Source organism: Centropristis striata, chromosome 1 (assembly GCF_030273125.1).
Source record: "Centropristis striata isolate RG_2023a ecotype Rhode Island chromosome 1, C.striata_1.0, whole genome shotgun sequence".
NCBI classification, from domain to species: domain Eukaryota; kingdom Metazoa; phylum Chordata; class Actinopteri; order Perciformes; family Serranidae; genus Centropristis; species Centropristis striata.
Window position 1 is genome coordinate 21,754,475 of NC_081517.1, and position 22,630 is coordinate 21,777,104.

At 39.4% G+C, this 22,630-nt stretch overlaps 1 protein-coding gene across 2 annotated transcripts; it reads right to left on the minus strand.

The window, feature by feature from the left end:
- Positions 1 to 1,558: 1,558 nt before the first annotated feature.
- Positions 1,559 to 8,968, minus strand: LOC131976693 (uncharacterized). 2 transcript variants are annotated; one of them, XM_059339936.1, is made up of 7 exons: positions 8,592 to 8,968; positions 6,038 to 6,169; positions 5,854 to 5,943; positions 3,531 to 5,697; positions 3,304 to 3,381; positions 2,578 to 2,715; positions 1,559 to 2,477 (listed from the first exon to the last, which is right to left on the minus strand). In XM_059339936.1, exons 1-7 carry the CDS (start codon positions 8,661 to 8,663, stop codon positions 2,263 to 2,265), a joined length of 2,892 nt encoding a protein of 963 aa, XP_059195919.1. In that variant the 5' UTR covers positions 8,664 to 8,968; the 3' UTR covers positions 1,559 to 2,262. The 2 variants fall into 2 exon arrangements, with proteins under 2 accessions (XP_059195919.1, XP_059195859.1); XM_059339876.1 differs by lacking the exon at positions 8,592 to 8,968 and adding an exon at positions 7,166 to 7,533.
- Positions 8,969 to 22,630: the final 13,662 nt, after the last annotated feature.

A 22,630-nucleotide genomic window follows, 5' to 3' on the forward strand; every position in this document is an offset into this window, starting at 1 on the left:
CCTATAGGTAGGTAGACCTTCTGTAAACTATAATACTTTGGTTTTTGAAGTAAAACACAATCCACACTAGCCGCTAGCTGCTATATGTTTTGCATTGAGGTGATACTTGAGGCTGGATGTGCTGCGGTGATATGTGAATTCCTTGTTGCATAGCAACACACCATGCTCTTATCGACACTTCCATCCGTTGGTTTTTTGTAACAAAATGTCCCATCATCCACGGGGCCAACCAAAGCGCTCTCATCAAATGCGATTAAAATGCGTCAATTTTTTAACGCGTTAATTTTTGTGTAATTAATTCATCTTCATTAAGTCCCGGCGCTAATTATTATATTTAATTTGCTCCTATACCTGCTAAATAAAATGCTGACTCAATAAACTACTTAATAAACCAGTAACCCCCAAGAACCTCTTCTAGTTTTTGTATCTGCAATTAACAGCCAGTCACTTGGCTGGTCTGTGAAAGCAACGGTTGCACAAATACAGTTCAGGACTGCAGATTTCTGTCCATTAGTCCAGCCATTCTCAACCTTGGGGTCCCGACCCCAATTGGGGTTGCAAGAAGATTTCTGGGGGTGGCCAAATCATTTTGGAAAAAATATAAATGCACAAAATGTGCAAAAGGGAGATGTTTAAGTTGTTATCTGCTTCATTATTTGTCCAAAATTTTAAGTATCAACTGAGTCTGTATGATCTGAACTGTGAGATTCTGTTCAGAATAAAAAAGAAAAAAGAAAAAAAAAAAGGCACGTTGTTGCTTTACCGCAGTTTGCTCGCAGCTAGCTATAACTGATACGGAAAAGATGGAGTGATGGCTGCAAAGAAAAGCTCCAGACTGGGTCAGCAGCAGCAGCAGCTCCATAAATATCAGCCCCACTTCTTCAAGTATGGCTTTTGGTGCATGACAAAAAACAACACAGAATATCCACAGTGCTCATTTGCTCTGAAGTGCTGGCAAATAAAAGCTTGAAACCAGAAAAACTCAAGAGACAAGAGGGGGTGGGGGGTCACGGACAACATGCATGTTAAATTGGGGATCGCGACTCAAAAAGGTTGAGAACTACTGCCTTAGTAGACTGTTTATGTGGGAATCCTTGTGTTGAATTGTTTGTATGTTTGGGTTTGGGTTTACTATTCCTGATGGCTCATAGGTTTTCATACATTGGTATTTTTGGATTCTATCTTACTATGTATCTTGCTTTGACCAGTTTTGCACACTTTTTGAGGATATTATATTATTTGAGGACACTTTTTCACTATCAAATCCCTTTTAGGTAGTGGTAGAGACAGCTGAAATGCAACATGTCCTCTGTCTATGTCTCTCACTCCATTTCAGCCCCCCCACCCCACATCAATCCCTTGCTGGATAATCTGCTGTTGTAATCTGCAGTCATCTGTCATTGTTTCTCTGGATGATACATTTGCAATGAGGCCAGATTATCATCTCATACCGTGACCTGTCCAGTGGAGGACGAGGCAAAATACGCCCACTCATGCACAGATGGACAAATTCTCTCTTATACACATACACACACACACACACACACACACACACACACACACACATACTTGTCTTTACTACATTGTAGGGACACAAGACGAGGACATGCAATGTGGGAACCACCCTTTCTGAAGGTGCTACAGCACTGAATAAAATCAGGCAGTTTACTGGAGCAGCCAGAAAAACATATGTCACTTCAAATTGTCAATCAGACAAAGTAGAGTCCTTCACCTGACCAGGGACAGCCTAATGGGGACTTGTCAGGTTTATAGTAATTAATGGGGTCCCAATATACACACTTCTGGTTTTTCTGTCTTTGTTAGGACCACTTAACACACCCTCAGGTTTAACTTACTTTGTAGAGTCTGCCATCACAGACTAATGTATTTAACTGCTTGACAGCCCCATTATCATATAAACCTAGTGTTAACTGGATCACAAATAAGGTCTGCATTACCACAAGATATAGGTCACATCACTGAGAGGTTTTATTGCAAAAAAATCCCCAAAACAAACAGAAAAACCTGGTCAGATTCTTCAACCTCTCATAGAGATTGCTGATTACTAATCAACATGTTAGTAAATGTAACAACATAACAGTTATGTTGGTAAACCAATGTCACAATTTTACTGACTGATACAAACTCAAGTCAGATATTTGAACCTGTCAAATAACTGAACAGCCAACTTTTTGTGAGCTTGATTCTAAATGAACCAAAACAACAAATTGACAATTAACATTTGTCTACTAGTTTTGAACTTTACATTGTCTTCTTCAGAGCTGTGATGCGATTCTTGATGTAAAATTTAATGGCTAGCCAATTTCTGTTCCTAAGAGCAGTCTTCTCTGCGCTAAGGCACTTATCACAGTCACTTTTTCCTGGAACACGGCATGTTGTGATGAAGGACATCATGTGCCTTTCGACAGCAGCAATCTCCTCTTTCTCCCACATCTTTCTCTTGCTAGGTTGTCGTCCTGTGCACCAACACACAACACAAACAAGTAGCTCTCATTACCTTACATTTTTGATCTTGAAATCAGCCAATCTTGAAATCTAAATTTGACAAAACTTTACCTTTTAACCCTTTCAGAGGTTTCTGATGATCTCTGGCCTGTGGAGTCGTCACAGTATCTTGCTGTGGTGCTGCATTGTTGACTGTATGTCTCACATCTGGCCCTATTGTCTCACTGTACTCTGTTGTGGTTGCATTCTCTGAAAGCCAGAGGGGGGGAAAAATGGAATTACTGCCATGCAGTTGTATCCCTCAGTGAACCATCCATGTCCATTCCCTTTTAATGTATGAAGTATTTGAAGGAAACATGTCATTCATGCTAATATACATCTGTTTTAAAAGTTGTCACAATTAGTGGATTTTTTTTATTTTATGAAGGACAAAACCATATTTTGTGATGAAATAGCAATGTTAACCTTTGAATATCAAAATGTAATCTAAATTCATCTTTTTTTTCAATTACAGTTGAAACTCTGAAAATGTAGGACTCTCTATAGAAATGACCAATTCCCAAAGAGAAAACCTGGTATTTTTGTTATTCAAAGCTGAAAGTCAACTTAAATCACATCTTAATGGTTTTGCTTCAAATCCATTGTAAGGCAAACTTGTGAAAATTGTGCCACTCTCCAAACATGGCCTTTATTACATTTTCTTACATACATATTTTATCAATATTTAAATAATATCAATATCAGAATAAACTCAAAATTAGCCAATAAAATTGTGGTTATCCATGGATCTGCGACAATGGACACATTTAAGGATCATATTGGGGCTGGTGGGCTTACCTGGTGAGTCTGACTCATCGTCTGCTTCACATGGTGCCTCAGGGTCTCTTTCCTGGTCGCTGTCTAGGTGTACATTCTCTGTGGACGATTGAAAGAGGGGAGGAAGGAAATTGACTAAGTGCAAAATGCATCACTTGATCCTCACACACTCAAAAAATACCAAAGAAATTAAGTCCGGCTACACAAATTGTTTTTTTTATTCTGTAGAACAATTAAATATTTGGTACCTTCAGGATCAATACAAATGTCATCCAGGGACTTCCCCTTGAACTCTGCCAGACACCCCTGCTCCAGAGCCATGAGAACCTTGCTTATTTTAGCCAGTTGGAGAGTGCCCTCTGGAAGTCTGTAAAACTGTCTGTGCACTCTAATGTCATGTCCAAGAAAATCTGCTAGTTGATCGAGCTCTGTGTTAGTGAGGTTAAGGACTTGTGACAGGGTCCCAGTTTGTTTGCGTAATTTTGTTGAAGTCAGACTTTCAGGGTTTTTTGCACCGCAGACCTTGGCAAAGTGTCGCAAACAGTCAGATCCACGAAAGCAGATGAGAGTTGATGGTCGTGCAAACAGGTATGTGTTCTCTGGGAGAACCCCACATTCCTGTCTTTTTCTGATGAGCAGATCCAATGCTGCTTGCACTGGTGGGGTCAAAAGTACAGGAACTTTTCGTCCTCTTTTACCTCTTATTTCAATTCTTCGGAAATGCTGACAGAGCTTCTTCTCTAGGTCTGAGAGTGCTAAATTCACTTCCTCCTGTGGGTCTGATGGATTGTGAGACAAATAAGCCGAAACCGGAATTTTTGACACTTCCCCAGATCTTCGACGGTTAAACAAAATGACTTTAGTCAAAATGACTTTCGTCAGCTGTGCCCAGGTCTGGGGGGACGTCTCTGAGGATAGTTGGCTGAAAAGTTCTTCTTGCTGCGCATCTAAAAAGGAATGGAGTGTCTGAACATCTTTTGTGAATGGAAGCAACTGAGGAGTATTCCACTTGGACTCCTGAAGTGTTCTCAGTGATGCAGCTGATATCAGCTCATTCCACCTGGCTTCATACACGCTGCGGAATGTACGAGCATCCTTTGCTGCACTGTAGTCACTTTGTACATTTGCACGGCTTTCAACAAGCATTGAAATCTTTTTCAGGCTGTATCCAATTTTGAGAGCCAGACTGGGGCACCTGTATGCATCTGTTTCACTATTGTAGCCTGCAACGTCTTTAACTGCCTCAATAACGTACATGAAATTTGCAGGCTTGATGTGATCTTGAATCATCTTCAAGGGAGTGTTTTTTCTTGAGCATATCAGAAGCCGTCCCAACTCTCTCAATTTCTGGCGAATGTATTCATGTTTGCCAGGATCATACCCAAGCCTGTTGTATAAATGTTCACCATACTCCATGATACATGGATCAGATTTGACAGCAAAATACACGTCGTCCCGAACCATTTTGTTCAGGAGCTTCCAAAGTTGTTCCTTCACTCCAGGTGGTGGAGGCGCAGCAAATCCACAAAGCGCCTGGACACGTGTTTTGCCAGGTTTAGGTGGAATACTAGGTTTGAATTTGCAGATCTTCATGTGCCTCCAAAGGACTTTCTTTGTAAAGAAGCCCTGACAATATGCACAATGCAGAAAATTCTGCACTTGAGATTCATCCTTTGGTTGCTTGCGAGGAACAGGAATTCCAACACCAGAATTCAATACTTCAACATTATGTGCAAAGTTGCCCTTGTTTCTCAAGTGTTCCATATGCATCCGTCTTTCTTTTGAGCCTTTTGGGAAGGACACAGCCCTTGCAACCTCGGACTTGTCTTGATGAGCGCGCTCCAAATGCCTTGCCATTTTTATAACCCCCAATTTACAGTACAGACAGTATTGCTTTTTGTTATACATTCTTGATCCATCCTCTTTCTTACAAACAGCAGGTATGGAAAGTAAATCATCAATCACTCCACCCAGGGAAGAGGTGCTGTCAGGTAGATTTTGCTCTAGATCATGTGCCGAATTATCCAACAGGACTCTATGTCTAGAGTCGCCCCCTCCACTCTGTTCTGATAAGTTACCAGTACTTGTTTGTGTTGCTGGGCAAGGCACACTGCTTGAACATCTTCTTCTTCGCCTTGTACCAGAGGTGCCTTCTTTTCTTGAAGATGAGCGCCCTCTCTTCGGATTCAAAGTGGCATGGACAAGTTCTGTCACTGGGAGACATCCATCTCTGACATCTACTGTCTTCCCCAAGTTTGGAAATCTGAGCTTTGTTATTTTCTGGTCAGTCTTAATGTCGCAAGGGTCTGAATCTTCAGAAGAATCTTCAACACTCTTAGGAATATACTCTTCTCCACTGTCATCTGAGGTGTGATCATAAAGCTCATCTGAATCAAAGTCAACTCGACCTTTCATCTTCAGGAGCAAGTGAAGAGAAAAAAAGGTAAATTCAGTTTCAGGCACCATGCCACTTAAGCATCTGGCATACACATGTCATAAAGGAAATACTATAGCTTTAGAAATGTTAAATATATGTATCAACATTTTCCCTTCATTGTGTGTGTTGCACACCTGTATGCTCTTGGTCCTCCTCAATCTTGGAATAGACTGTTTGTCTTGGTCAGTGAGGGTAAGTTCAGATTCAGAAGACAGACTCCATGTCTATGATGTAAAAAAAAAAAAAGAAAAGTAAAAAACTGTTTGTAGCAATCAAATTTGTCTAATGCCTGTCAGTACAATATCGACATCAAAGTACCTCGCAGCTTTCATTTAGCTGTAAAGAGCTGGTGTGTGGACCGGGAGATTCTTCAGAATCTGTGTAGCCAACAAGGCAAGGAATGATTCCAGTTCTGTTTGCTGAATGATCAGAGTCTGATTCATCCAAGTCCTACAGGACAAAAAGTGACTTTTCTTAAAGACTGCTACAACAGCTTTATGCATCTTAACAGAAAATTACACAACAATGCAAAATCCCATTTCAGAACCTAATCTCCTAATCTCAACCTAACACAAATGAAACAGAAATTGCTGCAATTTCCACTGGATGCGGATGCACTGCGCCACGGCTACGGCAGTCTGGAGCCCTCTGCAGCAGATATGCAGAGCTTCTATTTTTGCCAGACGCTGGAGAACAACTTGTAAATTCAGCACAGAGAAGGTCGTGCCGGACAGGAAGTTGTGCACAGACACAAAATAAAACAAAAAGCTTATTTTCAAAATAAAACAGTCTGTGGCCACAGCAGATCATATTTCACACCTTGAAGACCCTCTGCTCCTCTGGATGGACACCATAAACTGTTCTATGGTTTTGTGGTTCTCTCTGTGAAGACTAGATACTGGTATATTGCGTAATTATGTGTGAATTAACAAGATCTGGTGAATCCTCTAATTTCCAATGTCCGGCAGAGCCGCAACAGTGCACATCACAGATGGAACCAGTAGGTATTGATGGACACCGGCACACAGACTCTTTCCAAAGCAGACACGTTCCGCATCCAGTGGAAATCTGGGGTTACTCCTTTCAAGGTTCAAGTTGGTTGAGATTTATCAAAAATATGCTGCCTACAAATTTAGCATGAAGACGTGGATTTTTGTTGGGTTAATGCATGAGAAAGTCATGTCAGTGTCAGTAAATGTGCACAGTCTGATTAGCTGATGTAGTCCCCAAAAATAAAGACACCTGACACCTGCTGTGTAACACAGCAGCCAGAGTATATGATTGGACTGTCCCCACTCAATCAGGAAAACCCAACTATGCTTGGCAACATATTTAACATCAGAGTAGCACTGATCTAAACTAAACAAAACTGGATGCACAAGAGTCAACTTTACAAATATTTGACCAAAAAAGAAAAAACAATGTTGAAATACAATTGATTCTTACCTGCATGGTGGTGGATGGATGCCTCTCTGCAGTCTTCTCTGCTGTTGTGGAGACTTCGGTGTCAGAGGTCATCTCAGGACATGACTGAAATAATAATTAAAAATTAATGTGAAGCTCATCAACAACAACACATTTTTCAAACTAAACCATGAGAAAAAGTCAAAGGAGAAATGAAGAAACTTGTGTAAATTTCAATATTTCTATGCATCTGGCTCCAAATCTTATTTTTCTCATAGGTACAACTTGGCTATGATTGATGTGACATGTATGTATCCTGCTATAACCCTGCAGTGACTTTTACAGCTGAAAACAAGTGAATATTAGGGATGACAGGGTTGAACTGACCTGTGGCCAAGGACTGGTGTGAATTGTAGAGAGCAAACTTTGCCTGTGTTACAGGCCGTGTGTAATACATGGTGTTTTGTTAACTTAATGCCTGAAAAAGTCATGTCAGTGTCAGTAAATAGGCAGAGTATTACTTAGCTAACGTGGTCCCCACAAATCAGACACCTGACAAGTGTGTAACATAGCAGCCAGAGTATATGATTGGGCGGTCCCCACTCAATCAGGAAAACCCGACTATGCTTGGCAACATATTTAACATCAGAGTAGCACTGATCTAAACTAAACTAAACCAAACTGTATGCACAAGAGTCATCTTTGCACATCTTTGACCAAAAAAGAAAAAACAATGTTGAAATACAATTGATTCTTACCTGCATGGTGGTGGATGGATGCCATTCAACAGTCTTCTCTGCTGTTCTGGAGACATCGGTGTCAGAGGTCATCTCAGGACATGACTGAAATAATAAATAAAAATTAATGTGAAGCTCATCAACAACAACACATTTTTTAAACTAAACCATGAGAAAAAGTCAAAGGAGAAATGAAGAAACTTGTGTAAATTTCAATATTTCTTTGCATCTGGCTCCTAATCTTATTTTTCTCATAGGTACAACTTGGCTATGATTGATGTGACATGTATGTATCCTGCTATAACCCTGCAGTGACTTTTACAGCTAAAAACAAGTGAATATTAGGGATGACAGGGTTGAACTGACCTGTGGCCAAGGACTGATGTGAATTGTAGAGAGCAAACTTAGCCTGTGTTACAGGCCGTGTGTAATACATGGTGTTTTGTTAACTTAATGCCTGAAAAAGTCATGTCAGTGCAGTAAATAGGCAGAGTATTACTTAGCTAACGTGGTCCCCACAAATCAGACACCTGACAAGTGTGTAACATAGCAGCCACAGTATATGATTGGGCGGTCCCCACTCAATCAGGAAAACCCGACTATGCTTGGCAACATATTTAACATCAGAGTAGCACTGATCTAAACTAAACAAAACTGTATGCACAAGAGTCAACTTTACAAGTATTTGATTAAAAAAGAAAAAACAATGTTGAAATACAATTGATTCTTACCTGCATGGTGGTGGATGGATGCCTCTCTGCAGTCTTCTCTGCTGTTCTGGAGACATCGGTGTCAGAGGTCATCTCAGGACATGACTGAAATAATAAATAAAAATTAATGTGAAGCTCATCAACAACAACACATTTTTTTAAACTAAACCATAAGAAAAAGTCAAAGGAGAAATGAAGAAACTTGTGTAAATTTCAATATTTCTATGCATCTGGCTCCAAATCTTATTTTTCTCATAGGTACAACTTGGCTATGATTGATGTGACATGTATGTATCCTGCTATAACCCTGCAGTGACTTTTACAGCTGAAAACAAGTGAATATTAGGGATGACAGGGTTGAACTGACCTGTGGCCAAGGACTGGTGTGAATTGTAGAGAGCAAACTTAGCCTGTGTTACAGGCCGTGTGTAATACATGGTGTTTTGTTAACTTAATGCCTGAAAAAGTCATGTCAGTGCAGTAAATATGCAGAGTATTACTGAGCTAACGTGGTCCCCACAAATAAGACACCTGACAAGTGTGTAACACAGCAGCCAGAGTATATGATAGGGCGGTCCCCACTCAATCAGGAAAACCCGACTGTGCTTGGCAACATATTTAACATCAGAGTAGCACTGATCTAAACTAAACTAAACCAAACTGTATGCACAAGAGTCAACTTTGCACATCATTGACCAAAAAAGAAAAAACAATGTTGAAAATACAATTGATTCTTACCTGCATGGTGGTGGATGGATGCCTCTCCGCAGTCTTCTCTGCTGTTCTGGAGACATCGGTGTCAGAGGTCATCTCAGGACATGACTGAAATAATAAATAAAAATTAATGTGAAGCTCATCAACAACAACACATTTTTTAAACTAAACCATGAGAAAAAGTCAAAGGAGAAATGAAGAAACTTGTGTAAATTTCAATATTTCTTTGCATCTGGCTCCTAATCTTATTTTTCTCATAGGTACAACTTGGCCATGATTGATGTGACATGTATGTATCCTGCTATAACCCTGCAGTGACTTTTACAGCTAAAAACAAGTGAATATTAGGGATGACAGGGTTGAACTGACCTGTGGCCAAGGACTGATGTGAATTGTAGAAAGCAAACTTAGCCTGTGTTACAGGCCGTGTGTAATACATGGTGTTTTGTTAACTTAATGCCTGAAAAAGTCATGTCAGTGCAGTAAATAGGCAGAGTATTACTTAGCTAACGTGGTCCCCACAAATCAGACACCTGACAAGTGTGTAACATAGCAGCCACAGTATATGATTGGGCGGTCCCCACTCAATCAGGAAAACCCGACTATGCTTGGCAACATATTTAACATCAGAGTAGCACTGATCTAAACTAAACAAAACTGTATGCACAAGAGTCAACTTTACAAGTATTTGATTAAAAAAGAAAAAACAATGTTGAAATACAATTGATTCTTACCTGCATGGTGGTGGATGGATGCCTCTCCGCAGTCTTCTCTGCTGTTCTGGAGACATCGGTGTCAGAGGTCATCTCAGGACATGACTGAAATAATAAATAAAAATTAATGTGAAGCTCATCAACAACAACACATTTTTTTAAACTAAACCATAAGAAAAAGTCAAAGGAGAAATGAAGAAACTTGTGTAAATTTCAATATTTCTATGCATCTGGCTCCAAATCTTATTTTTCTCATAGGTACAACTTGGCCATGATTGATGTGACATGTATGTATCCTGCTATAACCCTGCAGTGACTTTTACAGCTAAAAACAAGTGAATATTAGGGATGACAGGGTTGAACTGACCTGTGGCCAAGGACTGGTGTGAATTGTAGAGAGCAAACTTAGCCTGTGTTACAGGCCATGTGTAATACATGGTGTTTTGTTAACTTAATGCCTGAAAAAGTCATGTCAGTGCAGTAAATATGCAGAGTATTACTGAGCTAACGTGGTCCCCACAAATCAGACACCTGACAAGTGTGTAACACAGCAGCCAGAGTATATGATAGGGCGGTCCCCACTCAATCAGGAAAACCCGACTGTGCTTGGCAACATATTTAACATCAGAGTAGCACTGATCTAAACTAAACAAAACTGTATGTACAAGAGTCAACTTTACAAGTATTTGATTAAAAAAGAAAAAACAATGTTGAAATACAATTGATTCTTACCTGCATGGTGGTGGATGGATGCCATTCAACAGTCTTCTCTGCTGTTCTGGAGACATCGGTGTCAGAGGTCATCTCAGGACATGACTGAGATAATAAATAAAAATTAATGTGAAGCTTATCAACAACAACACATTTTTTAAACTAAACCATAAGAAAAAGTCAAAGGAGAAATGAAGAAACTTGTGTAAATTTCAATATTTCTATGCATCTGGCTCCAAATCTTATTTTTCTCATAGGTACAACTTGGCTATGATTGATGTGACATGTATGTATCCTGCTATAACCCTGCAGTGACTTTTACAGCTGAAAACAAGTGAATATTAGGGATGACAGGGTTGAACTGACCTGTGGCCAAGGACTGATGTGAATTGTAGAGAGCAAACTTAGCCTGTGTTACAGGCCGTGTGTAATACATGGTGTTTTGTTAACTTAATGCCTGAAAAAGTCATGTCAGTGCAGTAAATATGCAGAGTATTACTGAGCTAACGTGGTCCCCACAAATCAGACACCTGACAAGTGTGTAACACAGCAGCCAGAGTATATGATTGGGCGGTCCCCACTCAATCAGGAAAACCCGACTGTGCTTGGCAACATATTTAACATCAGAGTAGCACTGATCTAAACTAAACTAAACCAAACTGTATGCACAAGAGTCAACTTTGCACATCATTGACCAAAAAAGAAAAAACAATGTTGAAAATACAATTGATTCTTACCTGCATGGTGGTGGATGGATGCCTCTCCGCAGTCTTCTCTGCTGTTCTGGAGACATCGGTGTCAGAGGTCATCTCAGGACATGACTGAAATAATAATTAAAAATTAATGTGAAGCTCATCAACAACAACACATTTTTTAAACTAAACCATGAGAAAAAGTCAAAGGAGAAATGAAGAAACGTGTGTAAATTTCAATATTTCTATGCATCTGGCTCCAAATCTTATTTTTCTCATAGGTACAACTTGGCTATGATTGATGTGACATGTATGTATCCTGCTATAACCCTGCAGTGACTTTTACAGCTGAAAACAAGTGAATATTAGGGATGACAGGGTTGAACTGACTTGTGGCCAAGGACTGGTGTGAATTGTAGAGAGCAAACTTAGCCTGTGTTACAGGCCGTGTGTAATACATGGTGTTTTGTTAACTTAATGCCTGAAAAAGTCATGGGTGCAGTAAATAGGCAGAGTATTACTTAGCTAACGTGGTCCCCACAAATCAGACACCTGACAAGTGTGTAACACAGCAGCCACAGTATATGATTGGGCGGTCCCCACTCAATCAGGAAAACCCGACTGTGCTTGGCAACATATTTAACATCAGAGTAGCACTGATCTAAACTAAACAAAACTGTATGTACAAGAGTCAACTTTACAAGTATTTGATTAAAAAAGAAAAAACAATGTTGAAATACAATTGATTCTTACCTGCATGGTGGTGGATGGATGCCATTCAACAGTCTTCTCTGCTGTTCTGGAGACATCGGTGTCAGAGGTCATCTCAGGACATGACTGAGATAATAAATAAAAATTAATGTGAAGCTTATCAACAACAACACATTTTTTAAACTAAACCATAAGAAAAAGTCAAAGGAGAAATGAAGAAACTTGTGTAAATTTCAATATTTCTATGCATCTGGCTCCAAATCTTATTTTTCTCATAGGTACAACTTGGCTATGATTGATGTGACATGTATGTATCCTGCTATAACCCTGCAGTGACTTTTACAGCTGAAAACAAGTGAATATTAGGGATGACAGGGTTGAACTGACCTGTGGCCAAGGACTGATGTGAATTGTAGAGAGCAAACTTAGCCTGTGTTACAGGCCGTGTGTAATACATGGTGTTTTGTTAACTTAATGCCTGAAAAAGTCATGTCAGTGCAGTAAATATGCAGAGTATTACTTAGCTAACGTGGTCCCCACAAATCAGACACCTGACAAGTGTGTAACACAGCAGCCAGAGTATATGATTGGGCGGTCCCCACTCAATCAGGAAAACCCGACTGTGCTTGGCAACATATTTAACATCAGAGTAGCACTGATCTAAACTAAACTAAACCAAACTGTATGCACAAGAGTCAACTTTGCACATCATTGACCAAAAAAGAAAAAACAATGTTGAAAATACAATTGATTCTTACCTGCATGGTGGTGGATGGATGCCTCTCCGCAGTCTTCTCTGCTGTTCTGGAGACATCGGTGTCAGAGGTCATCTCAGGACATGACTGAAATAATAAATAAAAATTAATGTGAAGCTCATCAACAACAACACATTTTTTAAACTAAACCATGAGAAAAAGTCAAAGGAGAAATGAAGAAACTTGTGTAAATTTCAATATTTCTTTGCATCTGGCTCCTAATCTTATTTTTCTCATAGGTACAACTTGGCCATGATTGATGTGACATGTATGTATCCTGCTATAACCCTGCAGTGACTTTTACAGCTAAAAACAAGTGAATATTAGGGATGACAGGGTTGAACTGACCTGTGGCCAAGGACTGGTGTGAATTGTAGAGAGCAAACTTTGCCTGTGTTACAGGCCGTGTGTAATACATGGTGTTTTGTTAACTTAATGCCTGAAAAAGTCATGTCAGTGCAGTAAATAGGCAGAGTATTACTTAGCTAACGTGGTCCCCACAAATCAGACACCTGACAAGTGTGTAACACAGCAGCCACAGTATATGATTGGGCGGTCCCCACTCAATCAGGAAAACTCGACTGTGCTTGGCAACATATTTAACATCAGAGTAGCACTGATCTAAACTAAACAAAACTGTATGTACAAGAGTCAACTTTACAAATATTTGATTAAAAAAGAAAAAACAATGTTGAAATACAATTGATTCTTACCTGCATGGTGGTGGATGGATGCCTCTCTGCAGTCTTCTCTGCTGTTCTGGAGACATCGGTGTCAGAGGTCATCTCAGGACATGACTGAAATAATAAATAAAAATTAATGTGAAGCTTATCAACAACAACACATTTTTTAAACTAAACCATAAGAAAAAGTCAAAGGAGAAATGAAGAAACGTGTGTAAATTTCAATATTTCTATGCATCTGGCTCCAAATCTTATTTTTCTCATAGGTACAACTTGTCTATGATTGATGTGACATGTATGTATCCTGCTATAACCCTGCAGTGACTTTTACAGCTAAAAACAAGTGAATATTAGGGATGACAGGGTTGAACTGACCTGTGGCCAAGGACTGATGTGAATTGTAGAGAGCAAACTTAGCCTGTGTTACAGGCCGTGTGTAATACATGGTGTTTTGTTAACTTAATGCCTGAAAAAGTCATGTCAGTGCAGTAAATAGGCAGAGTATTACTTAGCTAACGTGGTCCCCACAAATCAGACACCTGACAAGTGTGTAACACAGCAGCCAGAGTATATGATTGGGCGGTCCCCACTCAATCAGGAATACCCGACTATGCTTGGCAACATATTTAACATCAGAGTAGCACTGATCTAAACTAAACTAAACCAAACTGTATGCACAAGAGCCAACTTTGCACATCATTGACCAAAAAAGAAAAAACAATGTTGAAATACAATTGATTCTTACCTGCATGGTGGTGGATGGATGCCTCTCCGCAGTCTTCTCTGCTGTTCTGGAGACTTCGGTGTCAGAAGTCATCTCAGGACATGACTGAAATAATAATTAAAAATTAATGTGAAGCTCATCAACAACAACACATTTTTTTAAACTAAACCATAAGAAAAAGTCAAAGGAGAAATGAAGAAACTTGTGTAAATTTCAATATTTCTATGCATCTGGCTCCAAATCTTATTTTTCTCATAGGTACAACTTGGCTATGATTGATGTGACATGTATGTATCCTGCTATAACCCTGCAGTGACTTTTACAGCTGAAAACAAGTGAATATTAGGGATGACAGGGTTGAACTGACCTGTGGCCAAGGACTGGTGTGAATTGTAGAGAGCAAACTTAGCCTGTGTTACAGGCCGTGTGTAATACATGGTGTTTTGTTAACTTAATGCCTGAAAAAGTCATGTCAGTGCAGTAAATATGCAGAGTATTACTGAGCTAACGTGGTCCCCACAAATAAGACACCTGACAAGTGTGTAACACAGCAGCCAGAGTATATGATAGGGCGGTCCCCACTCAATCAGGAAAACCCGACTGTGCTTGGCAACATATTTAACATCAGAGTAGCACTGATCTAAACTAAACAAAACTGTATGTACAAGAGTCAACTTTACAAATATTTGATTAAAAAAGAAAAAACAATGTTGAAATACAATTGATTCTTACCTGCATGGTGGTGGATGGATGCCTCTCTGCAGTCTTCTCTGCTGTTCTGGAGACTTCTGTGTCAGAGGTCATCTCAGGACATGACTGAAATAATAATTAAAAATTAATGTGAAGCTCATCAACAAGAACACATTTATCAAACTAAACCAGAAGAAAAAGCCAAAGGAAAAATAAATATATTTGTGTAAATTAGAATATTTCTATGTATCTGGCTTAAAATCTTATTTTTTGGCATAGGTGCAACTTTGCTATTGTTGATGTGACATGTATGTATCCTGTTGTAACACTGCAGTGGCTGTTAAGAGCTGACAAGAAGCCATTATTTGCAATCATTAGACTTTCTTCACTCGATTACTGACCAACAGTTATTACAAACCTGTTTCCTCCATGGCCAATCACTTTCACCATAGTCATATGTGATTTCTTCTCCTGGATGAATGTCCCTCAGAGCAAATAAACAGAGGTAGGGTTTGCCCTCTGCTACGATCTTCTTCATTTTGCAATTGGGATGTCTGTTGTCGTCATTGACTAATCGTCCAAGGCTGTCATCTTCTTGAGATGCATCAATACTTCACAAAGTAACAAAAATGATTATGCTTGGTAATATTTAAATACTAATTAAATTACCCTATGTAATTTGCTATTACTCTAACTACTAATGGTTACAGATGCTAACTTAAAAAAATATATTATCACATTTGTTTGCACATTGAAAAAACTAAAATTTCATAATCAATCAAAACCTTACCACCATGTCTTTTCTTTCCAGTGGAAATCAAACATGAAAACAGTACATGATCTGTGATAGGTCCTCCTCCTTCTTGCTGATTCTTCAGATGTTATTAGTTGTCCTCTGTACTCCACCACAAAGTCGCCTTTACTAAAATGGGTTTTGGTAAACACCCCTCGACCTGGTCAAACACATTACATGTTATTACATATAAACAACACAAACTGTCAATTTATTGTCCTGGACCTGACATGAAAACAATTTTAACTTAGCAAATATCAGCTATAATTCAGTCAGATGAAGTCATGCTAGGCTGCCAGTCAGAAACACTGACCACAGATAGGAGGGGTGCAAGCACACCCTCTCATGCATGAATTATGATAAACTCAATCAGTATTTTTTACTAAGTATTTTTATACATCATTAGGGATGTAAAACAAGGTTTGAAAAAAAAAATGTCTATCTTTATTCTATAAAGAAATATTTTTTTGTCCACTCAAGTGTACTTCATGCGTTTTGTACTGTAAAACCACATCAATGTAATAACATGGTAGTTATATGGGTATAGTTGTAATTTAGTTATACAGTTGTAATATGGTATTCTGTTGGAATGGTGGTTCCTCCACTACTCTGTAGGCCTCTCTATTTGAGCTCTATTGATAAATATAAAAGTTAACATAAACATAAAACTTATTTTTTCACTAGGCGTTTTTATTTATCTTTAGGGATGTCATACTGTATTTTTGTTAAGTCTCTGAACTGAGCATATTCTCTCATAGTGTCTTATAGCATGTATCATATTTCCTGTCAAATCATGCTTGTTGCTCATGTTTGAGACTATTTTCTATGATAGTTGCCAAAGCATCTTGGGCACAAAGCTGCAAGACACTGCATGCAGATCTACTTGGTTCTTTGTGCATGCAGCATCTTGGCATCTACTGGCATTTTTTGCTTCCTTGAGCTGGGGCCAGTGGTTTCTGGGGGCAAACCAGATCTAAGAGGGGGCCTTAGACACTACTCTCTGTTTTGCCAGTGATGGAGTGGCACTGGGTCTGCCTCTGGTGTGTATCTTCATGGATCCTCCATTGATGAGAGCACGAGCTCTACTACTACTTTTTTTGTATGGGATGATGCATTAGCTTCCACTAGTGTGGACTATATGCAGCAGTGCCCAAAATTACAGGCATATATAGAGAAAAAGCACTTTTTAACAGCTGTACACTGTAGTGACCTCTATGCATGAAAGGGTTAAGGTATGCTGGATTCATACCGCAAGACAAAACAAAGAGTGTTACACAAGTGATCATCTACCTGCCTATTGCAGGTGGCTGGTTCTAATTTTGGACCCTGAAAGAACACACAAACAGAGTACCTTTAAAGGAATTGATGTACTTCACTTCTAATTCTGCTATCTTGTCCTGTGCCTTGATAGCATTTTCTATAGCATCCTGTAATGGAGGTTTCCCCCTCCTCCTCCTTGCAGCCATTGGAAATCCTGTCATTAAACACAAAACAATTATAATATTACAAGATATCCCTATAAATTTTATATTTGATAAACATGTCTTGGGTTATGTTAGAAAGCCAAATATAGACCACATTGTGTATATGAGAATAGCACAGTCAGAAAATTAACCACTCAATATTATCAAAATCTAAATTGGGGGGAAAAAATAGCAGCATTCTGGACTTCAAACAATACCCCACCTCTCTTCCACCACACAATAGCAAATCAGGCTATATAAAATATGTACTTTATCGACTGAATTACAACCATAAATGTTAATGATGAATGTCTTGTGCAAATTAAAGCACATGTACATATGTTTGCATATATTTTATACGTATGTGTTTACCTTATATTTAAGAATATGTTATGAGTGGAAACTCATGAATGGCAATATTTAGCACAGCCAACATGTTGTTATGCTCACATATGCTCAATTAGCTAGCGCTAGCTGCTCTGCTAACGTCAGGTAGCTCTCCCTCAACTCTCAAGATTTTGCTCTATGTATCCCCTATCCCTACTGCCATCTGCGCTGAATTTTCAGCTTCTGAATAGCTGCATGATGCTCTAAACAAGAGGAAACTAAAGTCAAACTAAACAGGATACTCACAGTAGTCACGGTTAGTCAGTCAACTCACAGCACAGTTGACCGCAGCTCATGTGCATCTCACGTGGCACGTGCGCATCTCACGCGCACGTCACGTGCACGCGCGCGGCGCACGCGCGCGGCTCACGCGCAACTCACGTTGCTGCCCCAGACTCCTGTGTTAGCCTATTAGCTAGCGCTAGCCGCTCGGCTAACGTCGGTAGCTCTTCCTCAACTCTTAAGATTTCAATCTATGACCAAATGCAACCTGCCGAAGTTGCTGTTTGTCTTTTTAAAAACACAACTACCCCTGTTTTTGTGAGAAATCATTAAGTTTGATATATATCGGCTATTAAATGTGGGCTTTTAACAGTACAAAAATATAAAAAAATCAAACTGTCTCACTGAAATACATTTTAAAGTCATCAAAGCATGACTTACCTTTCTGTTAAAGCCACTCTTCCACGTGTTCAGCTGAAAACAGAGCTGTCAAATGCCGAAAATGTCTCCGTGTAGTTATCTCCTCTGTCTGTCGAGTCAATAAGCACTTGTTTTGTGTCAGTACATCCAGGAGAAATGGCAAAACCTTGTTGAAATTCCACCTGTCAGCTTAGGCAAGCTAGTGGCTGATTAGCATACTTAATTAGCGGCCTGAACTGCTTGCACATGCGCAGATGTGCCAAGTGTGTATAAAGTGTGTGTTTCTGACTCTTGAGGTCCGACCTGTAGGTGGCAGTACTGAGTTAACCGAGCTAAGCACACTTAAGCACACAAAACCGGTTTTTCATGCATTGTGGGGCAACCCCTGAAAAGTTGACAGGGCATCCCTTTGGCCTTCTTTTCCATGGATTCAGTGCTCTTCCTGGTGGGGACCAGCATTTTGGTCCCCACCAAGATTTTGGTGCCCACGATGTGAGTGTGCTGTCTGTTGCTGGTTCCCACCATGTGACAAAGACAAACACACACACACACACACACACACACACACACACACACAGCACTGTTCCTGTGTCCATGGTCTTGTCTGGTAATCATAAAAAGTAAATGGATTGGCCATTCCTGGGTAAATCTCTATCTGTAGCTGGAGCCCTACTGTCACTCCATCCATTTGTTATTTGCACTGCCACCAGAAGAGATCACTGTTGCCTTGTCTTTTCCTTAGACCACTGAATACCCAGCTCTAAAAAGGAAATTAATATCGAAGCATCAACACACTGAGGCTTCAGTACTGCCTAACTTGAACTTTGGCAGAAGAAAACTTTATTGAAACATACACTCACTGCAAAAGAGGTGTGTCTAAAAACAAGATAATACACTAAATCTGAGGGAAATGATCTTGCTGCATGGACAGATAATTTCACTTGACAAGATTCCTTAAATTAAGATGATTAAATCTAGAAATAAGCATGTTGAACGCTTAAAAAAGGAAATTAACTCTTAAAACAAGATAAATGAAATTTTTTTTTATCTTGGTAAGAAAAAAATGATTTGCAGTGCTGACACATCCAATCATCTCATTGGTTGCTATCATTATCCATCAAACAGAATCTACATTCACTCATCAAGTTTGTGCGCAGGACAATACAAATCAACATCCATTGTTTGATTTGACTGTGATTTAAGTGATGCATGGTTCAGCCAGCAAAATGAACGCGTGGGTGAACGTGGTGTGTGTTATGGCACTACAAGCTCCTGTTTCATAAATAAGGGCAGAGGGTGGGTCATTCCCAAAGTCTTTCACCCAGGGTGAATTCAGGTATATTGTGGCAGTTTTTGTAATTCTACCTTGTCATCACATTCTTGTCATCACTTGAAAAGTTACCTAACAAATGATACATTTCTGAATTCCTCGAGGTATCTGCTTTCTTTTTCTGGAGAAATCTGATGTTAATATTTGAATTACCATTTTTTTTTTTTAAAGTTGACACAAAACAGTTTTTCAGTGACATGTTTGGTCATTTGGAACACAGTGTAGGTATTTGCTTTTAACTATAATTACATATTTAAAGGGATATTTAAAAAAAAAAATTTTTTTTACCTTAATTAAATATCTAACAGTACATATTATATATTAACCTATTATTATGTGCTGTGAACAGCATAATGGAACATAACATGAAAAGGACAACAGGCTTATGCCCAACAAACTGGGCTATTGATTAAGCTGTTAAAGTCATTGAAGAATCCAACTTGTTTTTAAAATACTGACTTTATTTCAAGCATTATGTTGCTTGGTTAAGCTTTGTTGTCTGAGAGAATCTTGTCCTAGGCCCAAGCGACTATCAGCTGGCCTGTTTCCAAATATATTATTGTATTATTATTACTGATGCATTTATGTAAGCAGCATTTTACTGTTGTCAAGGTAGGGCTCATTTAAAGTCCTTAATATGTTGTAGATATATATATATATATATATATATATATATATATATATATATATATATATATATATATATATAATATGATATAATATAATCATTTTTAATTCATCATGTTTTTAATGTTAAATCCTGACCTTAAAGCTAAAGCTAGTGGAGTGGAGTGGATGGAATAGTACAATACTTACTTCTAAATGTAATGCAGTATACATTTATATGAATGGAAAAACTCAGTTCAGACCTGGTCTAGTAACACACCTGTTATACAGAATCCCTTTTATTCTGACCCTGGTCTTTCGTCAGAACCAACCAACAACAGCTATTATTAGTTTTCGAAATTCTGAGACTCTCCCGAGAACTCTTATATCAGTCTGATTCCCACTCGTGAGCTGACCACGTCTCAGGTTGCTGGGTCCCACTTCTCTACCCTATTTTTCAGAGAGATATTGGGTGTGCACACGACGTCCCATCGGCACTGAGTCCACTGTTGTCTCACGTTGGGCGGATGGGGCTCAGTTGTTAGAGCAGGTTGCCCACCGATCGGAGGGTTGGTGGTTCAATCCCTGACCATGGCAGCCTACTACATGTCGAAGTATCCCTGAGCAAGATAATGAACCCCAAATTGCTCCCGATGCTGCATTCATCAGTATGAGAATGAATTCCCAATGGTGGCAGGTGGCACCATTTAGGGTAGCCTCTCCCACCTGTATGAATGTGTGTGTGTGTGCGCAGTCTGTAGTGTAAAGCGATTTGAGTGGTCGCAAAGCGACTAGAAAAGCGCTATATAAGTGCAGGTCCACTGACACCCAAGATCTCAGGCAGCGGTCGAGCTCAAAGGGAGTGGATATCACTGTCAATGTAAGCAGGAGCCTGACCATTGATAGCTTAAAATCCAAGCAATAAAAATCTTAAAATCCATTCAAAAGGGAGGGTTGTTTGCAATACTCATGCTGGAGTCTGAGGGGGTAATTATAGGCACTTCCAATTTGGCTATTGATTAAGCTGTTAAAGTCATTGAAGAATCCAACTTGTTTTTAAAATACTGACTTTATTTCAAGCATTATGTTGCTTGGTTAAGCTTTGTTGTCTGAGAGAATCTTGTCCCAGGCCCAAGCGACTATCAGCTGGCTAGCTGGCTCTATGTAGTGATTTTTTATCTCTAACAGTTATAGGATGACTCACACAACAGGGGGTCAAACATGTAAAAAGGGGTAAATCATACAGTGGTATGCAAAAGTTTGGGCACCCCTGACAATTTCCATTATTTTCTTTTGTAAATCATTGGGTGTTTGATAGATCAAAACAAAGTTGCTGATCCAAATAACTGATGGACAGAGTAATATTTCAGTAGTGAAACTAGGTTTATTGGATTAACTGAAGATGTGCAATATGCATCAAAACAAAATGACATCTGTGCAAAAAATGTGGGCACCATTGTCATTTTGTTGATTTGAATACCTGAATACTACTTAGCACTGGTTCATTGGAACACAAAAATGGTTTGGTGAGCTCATCAAATCTTGAACTTCATAGACAGGTACATCCAATCATGAGAAAAGGTATTTAAGATGGCCAATTGCAAGTTGTTTTTCTCTTTCAATCTCCTGTGAAGTGTGGCAACATGGGGGCCTCAAAACAACGCTCAAATGGCCTGAAAGAAACATTGTCCAACATCAAGGTTTAGGGGAAGGCTACAAAAAGCTATCTCAGAGATTTCAGCTGTCTGTTTCCACTGTGAGGAAGGAAAAGGTAGACCGCAAACACAATTCTTGTCAAGGCCAGTAGTGGTAGGCCAAGAGAAATATCGGAATAACAGAGGCAAAGGCGAAGGATGGTGAGAACGGTCAAAGGCAACCCACAGACCACCACCAAAGAACTACAACATCATCTTGCTGTAGATGGTGTCACTGTGCATCTTTTAACAATTCAGCGCACTTTGCACAAGGAGGAGCTGTACAGGAAAGTGATGCAGAAGAAGGCTTTTCTGCACACACACCACAAACAGAGTCGCTTGATGTATGCAAAAGCAAAGATTAAGTTATTTATGCATGGCGGGGAAAGAACACAGTGTTCTAAGAAAAACACTTGCTACTGTGGTGAAAAAACACCTATATTGTACACGTGAGCTTATGTAACATGTTAAAGTAAGGAGTCTCAAATTTTTAGAATAAGGGCCTCCATAGTAGAAAACTAAATTCCATAAAAGGAGTGAGCTTCTCTCTCTCTCTCTCTCTCTCTCTCTCTCTCTCTCCCTCTCTCTCTCTCTCTCTCTCTCTCTCTCTCTGTATGTCCAGTGGGACGAAGTCCTTGGAATGTGCTTGAGACGGCACACCTCAACACTATGAAAACATTTTTCTATATATTCAAGCTCAAAGCGATGTTTTAAGAGAGATTCACATTGGCTTGGGACTCTCTCACAAGCAA

Excerpts from the sequence above, each read along its gene's own strand:
- LOC131976693 (XM_059339936.1), bottom strand. The coding sequence starts at position 8,663 with ATGACCTCTGACACCGATGTCTCCAGAACAGCAGAGAAGACTGCAGAG. Across the intron at positions 6,170-8,591 it reads ATCCATCCACCACCATGCAG|GACTTGGATGAATCAGACTC; the intron begins GTAAGAATCAAT and ends TTTGTCCTGTAG. Across the intron at positions 2,716-3,303 it reads CGATGAGTCAGACTCACCAG|AGAATGCAACCACAACAGAG; the intron begins GTAAGCCCACCA and ends TCTGGCTTTCAG.